Here is a 12492-nt window from a genome sequence, read left to right on the forward strand (position 1 = left end):
AAATATATATATAGCATTTGCCTGAATTAGAGTGGCTTTCAATCTGAGTCAATTTTTGTCTTTGCACAGAATTTGTCTTACTATTGTGTCTCGCTTAAACTGCAAAGAATGGATCGTACAGCACCTAGCTACTTATTTTCAAAGGTGCAGCAAACAAGACATAACTATTAAGCATGAACACTGATATATGCTACAGAATTGAAGCCCCCCGGCACCACTATATGTCACCCTAATGATCCTTAAAATAATGTCTGTTGAAAGTTGAAAAGGTTGCCCCTCTGACTCATTAGTATTAGGGCATAAAGATAGATGACCTAGATATAGAAGCAATGCATGCAGTATATATATATATATATATATATATATATATATATATATATATATATATATATATATATATATATATATATATATATATATATATATATATATATATATTCTATCTGTGGCATTGATGTATCGGCATTGACATAAAAAACATGAGATTATACATTGTGTATCACTTTACATTAATGTGCTACTACTACTTGACATTGATGAATCAAATAAAATCTCAATTAAAAAAAAATAATCTGTCATTGGTTGTTGTAAGGTGCTCAAATGTGAAAAGGATCTAGAAATGTGAATATTTTAGTCTTCACATAGTCATCCTAAACACAGAATAATATTTAAGTTATTGCTTATTGTGTGTTGTCCAATAGAGGGAGATGAAACTGGAGTGATGGACAGCCTGATGGAAGCTCTGCAGTCAGGAGAAGCCTTCCGCGATCGGCGAAAACGAACGCCGCGCAATGGTAAGCCCGAACAAAACATTTGGTTTTGGATTCGCAGCAACGGTAAGTTTGCTTTTTCACACACTTTGAAATTCATCACTTAACAAGAAAATGGCAGATAACAGAGGTCAGTTTGAAAAGGATCGTGCACTGAACCTACTGATTGCTTCTATCCCCCTGTTATTGTGGATACAGGCTAATGTATATGTGGATTAGTGTATAAAGGCACATCTTGAAGAAAATATTGCGATGTAGAAATAAGTACACATTGGGGCCAATGTCTCATTAGCTCCTTGGCAAGGTCCTGTCCCTTTGCAGATAATAAAGCACTCATTACTGTATTACCAGGCTGCCAGTAGTTTGAGATGATGACTGTGATGCGTGGTAACAATATAATCCCTTCTGTCAAATTGGCCTCTTGTATTTTTTTCATAGGTTTTCATGATTTGGGTTGAACTTTCTACTTATACTGTCCTGCTTCATTATTTTCTTGCTTTTTTATTTGCTCAGTTGTATGCCTTGCAACTGGCCGGGAAAAAAATATGTTGATGCTTCATAGATTGTCTATCTGACCATGATATTGGCCGTAATTATTGATCGGTGCTGATAATGTGCATATAGAAAACTTTGTAACCACGTAACCATCAGTCAATTAGATTTTTTAAAGGTACCAACCACATATCTACACTCACTTGTATGTATATATATTCCCTCTTGTTTCAATACTATGACAGTAAAAAAAAAGTAAAACTAACCTTATTTTTACACACAGTGGCCTTCCGTTGTTATTATGTATCTAGTCCTTTTTTAATAGGAGAATCTTGTTTGGAAAAATGCATTTTTTTAGAATTATCTAGTTTAATACATTATTTATTGAAGGTCTTTTTTGAAAAGTTTTGGAGCTTGCAAATCACAGTGTTCTTATTTTTTTAACCTCGACATTTTACAGATGTGGCCATATTTAAGAATTAACAAGAGTTGTGCTACCTTGAGGCAAAAGGCATGTATATCTATTCACATTGCCTTAGTGATGAACAACAGCGTGGAAGCCACTATTTGAGGAAATTCGATGTTTTACCCTTACTTTTTCACTGCTTAAATTCCACCTTTCTTTCTCAGGGTTTTTTATCTATGTCCTGAGATTTTATCTCTTCCACAAATTCTTTTAGGGAGTTTCTTTCATGGCAAAACATATATCTGAAGCAATTTCCTCTTTTCTTACTCATGCATTGCTCTGATCACTTATCTTCCCCTCCTTTGCTTCTACAACATTTTTTCCAGGTGATCAAAGCCCTTCTAGTCCGGGCTCTCGGTGGCCGACTGCTAACTATGGGTACAGAACCCTGGGTGTGTGTTTTTAAGTCCCTGTTTATATTTTATCCCCACACAAGCGCACCCTGTCTTCTGCTTTTATCCTGGCTGCACAACTCCCTCCTTCCTTTTTGCCGAGCTGCTCCACATCACCCAAACGCCTCTTGCTGAGCTGTTTTGCGTTGCTTTGTTAAAATGTTAAAATGCTGCATTTATATTTGTATGCCACCAAAGAATGACACAGAAAAGCCTCCATCACAGCATTTATTTCTTTTTATGCTTTGCAGAGCAGCTCACGTCATCACATCATGCTCCAAACAGCCCTAGCATATTCCTTTTTTTCACAAACTTTGAAAAACCTTGTTTGATTAACTTTACTTAATACCTGCTTTGGCACAGCACTTTTCTGTGCTGTGCGCGTAACCTTCAGCTAATGTTTGTCCCAATCACATATTAATTACTTTCATTTTCAGTTTTATTCTGTTAACAACCTAGCCAAGTGCTACATGCTTTCCTTTGCATCTTATAAACACTTGCATGAACATGTGTGCATGTAAACATTTCATGAGGTTTAATGTTTATTTAGCAGCTCTAAACATACTTATTTCTGGTGAGTTGAGTTCATTTTAACGACTTTACCTTGGAATTGAACAATATTCAACCTTTCCTGTGAACATATATTGACAAGTGTTGAAAGTTTGCTTCTGTATAGAAGCCCCCAACCATGCGTTGCGAGAGAGAGCCTGTATGTTTGTTAAATCAAATTCCATAGAACCTCAAACACGCAATTGTAACATTGATGAGATGCCCTTATCATCTCGGTATTCAAAAGCTTCACAAACGTGTGGCACTTTCTCATTTACTGTATTCTGTTTGAATTTCCATGAAGAGAATCTCGTGGGACACAGAGGGTCCACTTTGATGTTTTGACTTGAATGAAGGCAAGCCCGAGGGCTTGCTGGCTTCCCAGTTTCTATTTGCAGATGGCGTTGACCTCTAAGCTCCAGTGGAGTGTGACCATTGGTGGTTAGAAAACAATTGTAAATTGGGTGGGATTAGCCTACCTGTGGAGTGTCCTTTTGGGCCTTGAGCTTCTTGTTTTTAGTGCAGTTGGCATATTCTTGTCGTGACTTGGATCACGTAAGATCATCGTGGAAGCATAGAACAGTGGTAGGGCATCTCTCTCTCAGCTTTAAGGTTGCGAGTTTGGTGCTGCTGATCATGTCACACGGTTCCTGAGCAGATGCACTGTTGCTCCTGACGCTACGTCATCCACAGGTAAATGAGTAATGAGGTGTGAAAGTGGCTAAGTTATCAAAGTGCTGTGCAAGTGAAATCTTAAATACCATAGTTTAAATTTGCTTAGAGTTAGCAGTTAGGTGAAGCACAAGTTAAGGTAGTAAGATGTACCTAATTTGGCATAAAAACGCACATGCATATTCAGGGAGTTGCATCCTAAAATGGATTTTATGTCAGCGTATGTTTGGACATTGCAGCATTTTCAATATTTTTTTTCACTCTGAGTGGATAAACTCAGTCGTGTACGTACTACTGAATGAAGCAAAGCAGTTGATTCAGTCTACCAAATGTATCCCATCCTACTTGTCACAACTATTGTCAGTGAATCATTTTAAAGCTTTATAAACTTAGCGGCTTTCTCAGAAGTACCTTCAAACCGAGAGTCTCTCTTGCTTGCGTCGACATGAGTGTATTTCAAACTAGCGAGTGTCTCCCTTTCGTATTTAGGGCTGAACTTCCCTCTAGCTGACTACATCCGGTGTCAGGCTCAACACAATTCTTGGTGCTGCCAGTCACAATTAGGCCCAATTCTACAAGCATTTCCCATTTCCTTGTCTACACTTTGTCTGAGATTGAAAAGCTAACCCCAAAGGCTCTGCATTTGTTACACAATTACACCAGACGGTCGTAATTCAGCTCTAAAAAACGGGAGAACTGCAGGAGTTTTGGGTAAACAGAGTATTTTGAATCAAGTACAGTAAAGTCTCGTTATATCGATATTCAAGGGAGTCCGAAAAAATATCGATATAACCGGGACTATCGATATATCCGACCCTGTTTGCATGTAATTTTCTCCGTGCGTGCATAGAAATAGTATCGATATAACCGGGACTATCGATATATCCGATATCGATATAACGAGACTTTACTGTATTTTGAATCGAGTGGGCTTAAGACCAATGAGCATTTAAATGTGTGTGTGCGTGTGTGTGTGTGTGTGTGTGTGTGTGTGTGTGTGTGTGTGTGTGTGTGTGTGTGTGTGTGTGTGTGTGTGTGTGTGTGTGTGTGTGTGTGTGTGTGTGTGTGTGTGTGTGTGTGTGTGTGTGTGTGTGTGTGTGTGTGTGTGTGTGTGTGTGTGTGTGTGTGTGTGTGTGTGAAAAAAAGTCACGCTAAAGTCAGGCTCCTCATTTTGTATTTCATTCTCTGTGGTAAGACCCATGTATCTGGCAGAAGATTGGCAGATTTAAAATACAACTCCCTCATACATCCTGCTCCATCGATTTTCTGTCAGAGATGAAAACCACAGACTCTGTGAGTCGTTCATTGCGACGGGGCATCCCAAAAGACACATCTATCAGATTTCAAAGAGAGATCTGACAATTTTATATATTTCCTGCTGTTGCAACGTCATTACATTCCCAAGCCAGGGATGCAGTCTCCATTGCTTTCTGGGGCTGTTATCCCACTTCATCTTCATGGGTCAGTCTATCAAAAGTTCCATTTTGATTTCTGCATAGTCAGGCTCACAATGACTTATTTGACATTGAAGAAGGGGTGGGGATAACCCAGACACCCCTTTAAAATGTACATGTGCCGTACCTTTCTAATCTTTCAAAGCCCATTCATTTAATTCAAAGGGTCAGATCAGAGAGCACCCCCCACTCCACTGTATGTTTAATGAAGATGAAGTGACCATGTTTATTTCATGAAATTTTAAAGAAGCTAAAGTGGATGAATCAGCAAAGACGCAAAATGAGGAGGCCCGAGGAAGGCATCTGATGGAAAAGCTGCCGGTGATGGTAAACACCCTATTGTCATGATTTATCCCCCAAAATGATTTTTTTTTGCCAGAAGAGTATTACACGGCATATTATTGTCATTTTTTTTCCAAATGACCCTTATTTTGAAAGACATTTTGCGGCGGTCTGAGATTTTGTTTTATTTTTTCTTGTCATTCCCTAAAATACATGAAAGTAACTTTTACTTTCGAGTTTCATTTTGATGTTCATTTGAGTTTCAACTTGTTCATCTCTACTCTTTTGCAACTTCTCTGGTCGTTCTACGCAAAGCAGCGATTCCCACTCACATATTCTCAAGCACATATGACCGTTTCCATTTGATATCTCAAACGTGAGAGCTAAGGCCTCCTTCGGGCATGCACTCTTGATGTTAATAGATGCTATTCATCGAACCGACCCTGGAGGCAATCCGGCAGGAAGTGGAGCTAACGTGATTTCAGATGAAGAGGCCCGCAGGATTTGTGCTTCATACTGTTGCTTGGATGGCTTTAGCAGATTTGAGATATTAAAATGCAAGATGAGAGCAAAGTGGTGCTGTTTAAAATCTATCACCTGTTTCCTGTAGATAAGGAATGGTAAAGCAGATATGCACCCGTCCGTGGCACTGCTTTTGAGAGGTGATGCCCTCGGGTGTCGAAAAGTATACCGTGCTGTGACCCCTTAAAGACACTTACCTCAACCTGGTTTTAGAAATTCTTTTGCTGATTTATCATCATAGTTCCGTCAAAATATTATCCATCCATCCCTCCAATTCCAAGACTGTTTATCGTGAACATGGTCGCGGGGAGTTGCTGCAGCCAATCCCAGCTGACTTTGAGCAGAAGGCAGACTACACCCTGAAATGGTCGGCAGTCAGTCGTAGGGCACTTACAGTATTGAGACAAACCATCCAATCTCATCCAATCTGTCACAAAGTAGGAACCGATCTCACGCTGCCCGCTCAGAGGTCAGGCGAGTGTGCCACTTTAAACGAGTGACTCATACAGCATTACTCCAATTGTAGACTGTAGCATATTTCTTGTGGGTTGCTAAGCATAACTAAGAACCTTTCACAAACAAACATTTCATGAATAATGGATCAATGCAGATGCACAATTGTAATAAACATGATAAAAATAAAAATAACATCATCATTCACAGATAATTCTGCTCCGCCAACAAGAGGATCATTGGTGCAAAAGCTACTACGATCCAACTGCTTATTGAGCTGGCAATGAACTAGCCTCTACTAGCTTATGAGATCCAGTAATATCCTGGAGTCTATTCAGTGGGTCTTTTTTTCTCTTTTTACTCTTCTAACAATATTGCCTCACGAGTGTGGGGGGCAGTTATGAAAGGTCACCCCCAGTGTAAATCGTCAATAGTGGATCAATTTCGAAGGGCAAATATGCTTTGGAGATCCCATAATGGCGGGTTTTATCTTATTTTTACCCGGGGCACATCCACACAATAAGCTTGATGTGGTTCATTCTGAGATGAATTCCTATTAGAGCGATAAATTTGCAGTGTTTAAAGCTGAGGAAATGCCCAATAAAGGGGCCGGCAGCAAGACCATCCCAGTCACTGAAAAATAGTACTCATATAATGTCATTCAGCCCAAGCTACCGTACTTAGTGTTGAAGGATGAACAAGTTGCTTTGGTTGAATTATATGTCATGCATTGCTCATGAGAAATACAGCAGGGCCAGCTGATGATCAGATAGAGAAAAAATGCAAATTTCCATCAGTGTTGGGCGCCCGTTTGTTCTCCTCACAATAGCAAACACAATCAAATATTTCTTCTTCTGGCTTCCGATCTTTGTCTCCTCCCCACTCACACCATCACCTTTCTTTTACCCTCTCTTGAATAAAATGTCTAGAGTGACGTCGGGATTTTAAAGATTGCAACACTATCAATACACTCTGTCAATTGCAATAAGGAAGGCTTGATTTGATTTGCTGGGCTTTAAACTCCACTATCAGCAAATCAAGAGATGAGTGATAGTGGTAATTCCCATTGATGCCGATAAAGAGATCACACGTCAAAAAATGATAAATTCAGGTTATCCATTTGAGGGATGCGAGGAACAAAGATGGTAAAGAAATTATATTGTTTGTTGCGCTTTTAGCTTGGAGGTGAAGACAATAGAACTTATTGACAACATTGAGGCTTTGCATAATTGTCTGAGTTTACAGTAAGCTTTTTAATAATGGTCTCTTATATGGAAGTGAATACTGTGTAATTGAAAAATGTGTCCTCTAAATTGAAGCTAACTCTAATATAATGAAGACTCAACAGCTCTACTAAAAGCTTTACAAGACATTATAGCCACCCAATCGGGGAGGTAAATGGGAGATAGTATGGTCTCAAACCATTTTTTGGGAATGTTTTTTTTTTATATTACAGGGATGAGAATATTCCGCCGATTGGCACATTTCCGACGTTTTCAGACCACAATGACCATTATGGAGAAAAGCGACAATCCGTTGAGAAAATTTCAGGGGTGGGGGGTATGGGCAGTGTTCCAATAGCCTGCCTTCCACAGAGTCTCGGTTGGCGTGTGTGGGAGGGGGGACATATTTGCATTTTGCGACATAAACATTAAAATGTGTTTGCGGCAGATGACTCGATTGTATAAGTTTTGCTGTATAATGACACAATCGGATTTGCGGTAAATTGAGGTTCACCCTTGCTATGCTTTCCACATTGGATTTCGCAAGCCCCTTAGCTTAGTAGTGTAATTCGACAGTTAGCTGGTGGAAATGGCACGTGGGACATTGGTCGATAGCGTGAACTACTCCAGCGATGTTGTGTATGATGGCAAAAGTATGAGAAAAGAAGAATGAAGATCGAGCGAGGGAAATTGACAAGAGTGCTGGGATCAAAAACTTTTAGATGGGTAAGGTATTTTTAATGTTCTGAAACTTTGTACTTTATCTGTACATTTTTTTTGCTCTTTCTAGCATTTACATCCTAGATCCTATGATACTATATTATGTTTAAATTGACAATACAGTATAATGATGTATACATATTGAATAATGAAAATTAATTCAGAAGTGTGGCAAATTGTTAAACTCTTACATTAACTTTACAATGAACAAATGCAATATTTGAAGCATGGCAAAAAATGAAACAGATATAACAATGTTGTCATACTGGAAGCCCACCAAACAAGGGACTCACAAATACAGTTGGATTAGGCTCCAGCACCCCCGCGACCCTAATGAGGAATAAGCGGTACGGAAAATGGATGGATGGATGGATGGAAATTAATGGTTTTGTGGTTATTAAATTGCTAAAATTGCTGAGCTTCCGGGGCCTGTGGCCCCCAGATCCCCACCTTTTTTTCCGGACTTTTCTCATCTCTGATATTAGGAAGACAAAGTAGAGTGTGCCACTGAACTGTAATACACAATTAGCGCATTGTGTTTAATTCACCTTTGAAAATATTTTAATGCGTCAAGCAAACATCAATTGCAGGGCAACTCACATTTGTTTCACATTTTAACAATCCTAAATTTCATATACAGTAAAGTCTTGTTATATCGATATTCAAGGGAGTCCGAAAAAATATCGATATAACCGGGACTATCGATATATCCGAACCTGTTTGCATGTAATTTTCTCCGTGCGTGCATAGAAATAGTATCGATATAACCGGGACTATCGATATATCCGATATCGATATAACGAGACTTTACTGTATTGGTGTTATTTTTTTTTTGCAATTTGTGATTAAATATAAAACAACATAAAGGCTGTCAATGATAAAAAAAATATTTTTTTGTCCCCCAAGACATTTTGGTCAAATTATACATTTTGTCCACAGAGCTTGTTTTCTGTGTTCATTTCGCATAGTTCTAAAAATCTCCCATGAGTGTTTTCATTCACAATGTGGTTATCTTGTTGACTTGAACTCATTCGATCACATCAAGAAGAGAGCGTTCTGACGGTGTTTAGCGCTAATAAATTGAGAAACTGTTGTGAATGAGAAGGTAAAGATGACAAAGGCAGAAGCATTAGTGAGCATAAATAAGAATGATAAGTTAAAAATCCAGAAATTATGAAAAACAAATGCTATAGCGGCACTAAACTGGTGGACCTCGCCCACCAAGTTCAGTGAGACAATGCAGGAGATGCTCCCATCAACGAATACCAATTTGCTACCCCTTCTTGAATCCCCACTCTGTTTTATTTATTCATTAGTTTATTTGAGTCAGGTTTATTTATTGATGGGACTTAAGGATATGATGACGATCTCCATTTGCAGAACCCATCTACGACACTAAAAGGGCTGAAGTTGGTTGGACATTTTAAAACAAACAAAACAAGTCGGTTGATGGACACGGTTCACTGAGAGTTGAGGGAACCACTCTCATTGCAATGGAAAAGTGAAATGGGCCATTTTACCTATGGAGTATATTGGTTTAGAGATGTATGTAATTTATTGTATTTTGGTCTCTTCTAATTTATTTTCTGTCACTCAGCTTCCACCTTTTTGCGCAGCACTCTATTACAGTAAGTGCCCTTTTACTGTCGTAGTTGACCCCCAAATATTGGTGAGGGTTCTCTGCATGCTATACTCCCTGGCACACTTTTTTTTTTTTTTTTTTTTTTGGGGGGGGGGGGGGTTTGGGTGAAATGGTTGTGGGCGGACTTTTCATAAATAACAGTTTAGGATGCACTCATGCATTAATACATTCTGCTTTTGTTTGTGCCTTTTAATCACATGTCCCCTTGCTCACGATAGTCACATAAGATGATGTAATTAGAGGCGTAGAGAGTGTAATTGTTGTTTATTCTCCCAATGACATATTTGCTGTTGTAAGCTACTGGGGGAACGAGCACAGCTTAACTGCACCCGAGTGTGCAATTTAAGGGCATTAGCTTTAGAAGGCAATATTTCTAGATAGAGGTCTGCCAGAGGACCTTTAGTCCACTCCTACTGTTGTATGCCAGTTTGGAAACTTGGAGGCATGGTTTATTCAAACTTTCCAAATTATCTCATTATTATGGAATTTGTGGAAATGTCTCCTACTGCTAATTCTCATGATTGTTAAATTTTGTGTAACCTCTTCAGGGTACATCTATGAATTTATACTTGGCTGAAGTGTAAAAGGGCTCATCTCGGTGTACTAATTACTCGTGGGCTTTGGGTAAATACTAAAATTTGGCATTATTTAACTGGCTGGAACTTCATTTCATTATTTCTTTTACTGGTCAATTGTGAAAAAAAGGAATAAAAAGCGGAAAAATGGCAACATCAGACATTGTCAATGAGGTCAGTGCATGGCTAAATTATTACCCTGCAAGTTAACAAATATCTCAGGTTGGGACACGTATTGTTTGCCTCCGTTTGTAGCCTGTGCCTCTGTTTGTGTAAGCATCCACAATTATGTGTGATGTGTTTATCTATTATTATTATGGATGTGGGTCATACACAATTCCCATAGACAGTAATACCATGTGGAATTTACGCATTGTATATACCCTTGTTGATGTACATCAGGACATAAAGTGACTGTTTGTCGTGCATGTTAACTGTCCAAGCTTCGTCATAATGTCCATTAGGTTTGCTTCATAACACGTCTCGCTTGAAGGCATTCCCAGCTAAGTAAAGGATGAGGCAGGACACTGCATTCCCTCAACTCCTTCTGACCCCCCTCCCCTCGTTCTTCTCCAGATTCTAGTTGCTAGGGTCACTCTTGCCTGAGGCTGGATTAAAGCAGATTGGAACCGAGATGTTCTTTTTCGTCTTCCAACTACTGGGGAAGGTACTTGGTTCAGGTTGGAACCATAATGAGGTTGCTATTTTCATCTATTTGTGTACTTGTTGATTTTACTTATTTGTACTTTGAGAAGGCTTTTCATTGACTTGTAAGGCCAATGGTTGACCTAATTTGGTTAAAACCAGCCTAGCATTTTGAACAAAAGTTCAGCATGAATTACAACTAAATACTCAAGCATCCTTGTACAGACTGACAAATCCTGCATATGTGATCTTTAAAAATAACATTCCATCACTGTGAATACTGAAACGCTATGCAAAATGAACATCTAAACATAATGTATGGCTCTACATTATTAATGTATCCGACATTGCAGGCATGCCCTTTTCTTGTTCTTAATACCGCCTTAAATAACAGAGACAAGAGTGTCCAAGATATAGATTTGTTGTTAATGTTTTATGATCGTAAATACAGCTAAAAGAGCAATACATTATATTATGTTACTGGTGTCTCTGGAAGGTAAATAAACAGTGCTGCTAATAAAGCAAGAAAAAATGAAGGATGGAATCTTCAGTGAGCGACGGAGGAGCGAAAGGTCATGATGGCTTGATCTCCCAGATGACAGATTGTGAAAGAAAGAGTGACCAGACAATGTCATTTTGTTACATTACAGTCTGAACACATACTTGCTGAATACTAAAATCTAATAATGTGATGTACATTTTGTACCACAAACTAACAATTCGGAATGGTAATTCCTCAAATGTTTTTACCAATATATTCAAACGAATACACATTAAAATATGTGAAAATTCATCCATCTTGTGCACACATTTTTTTCATTTCCACCCCAGTATAAGCTACAAAGAGGACATTACTATTTCCCCAATCTTCTGAGAAAGGCCAATTGTCATTGGTGATTTATTTTTCAAACAGACCCATGGGTCGTCCATGCTGTCCTTGGGACGAACCAGTACATAGCGATGGCATGTTTTGGTGTATTTTTATTTTATTTCATTTCTTTTTTGGACAATGCACATTTGTCAGAAAGCATTCGCATAATTAACTGTAACTGCGTTTTTTTCCGTCCCACTGTTCCCTTGCTCCTTTGCTGTGCATAACTCCTCATTCTTCCCTTATCTGTTTGATGTGAGGGAGAAAAAAATTGTAATTCAAGTAATTAAGTCCTCATTAAGTCAACTCTTCAAGCGGCCAATCATACTGTGCCCTGCTTTGAAATGACCTATTGAAGAAAAAAAGTACCTCTTGACCAGGTGTGTTTTTGTTTTTTTTAACCATGACTTTTTAGCACGATGTAAACTGCTAAACCAATTATCGGGCCATGCCAATTTTGGACACTGGACGATTAGACGACTGAGTTTCCACTTTGCAACAACAGTTAGGTTTCTTGTATCAGTGTCCTCAACAGCCACATGCCTCGAAATATATACCATACATAAGCCCCTCCTCCTCCCCAATATTTGTAATTTGTAAGTGTGTGTCTTTCTGGCTAAACAATGTGGTTTATTCATTTCAGTTTACGGCTGTACTTTGACAATGAAAACTTAGGGCTGAGCCAAACCAAGCTGTGCAGTGTAAAACTGTTTTTTGTTTGTTTGTTTTTTTAAGCGTAGGTTTGCCTAATTTTCGCCATGTGG

General features: G+C 38.7%; 1 protein-coding gene across 7 annotated transcripts in view; it reads left to right on the forward strand.

The window, feature by feature from the left end:
* diaph2 (diaphanous related formin 2) overlaps positions 1 to 12492 on the forward strand; it is a 371573-nt gene that overhangs the window by 308793 nt on the left and 50288 nt on the right. For 6 of the 7 annotated variants that reach the window (XM_089022057.1, XM_089022075.1, XM_089022082.1 and 3 more), the window contains 2 exons: positions 702 to 794; positions 2055 to 2120. In XM_089022057.1, coding sequence (XP_088878183.1) covers positions 702 to 794; positions 2055 to 2120 — 159 coding nt within the window. The remainder of the gene's footprint in view (positions 1 to 701; positions 795 to 2054; positions 2121 to 12492) is intronic. The other variant, XM_089022097.1, reaches the window with a different exon arrangement.

This window comes from Hippocampus bargibanti, linkage group LG02 (genome assembly GCF_051943395.1).
Source record: "Hippocampus bargibanti isolate YZ-2025 linkage group LG02, ASM5194339v1, whole genome shotgun sequence".
Classification (NCBI taxonomy): Eukaryota; Metazoa; Chordata; class Actinopteri; order Syngnathiformes; family Syngnathidae; genus Hippocampus; species Hippocampus bargibanti.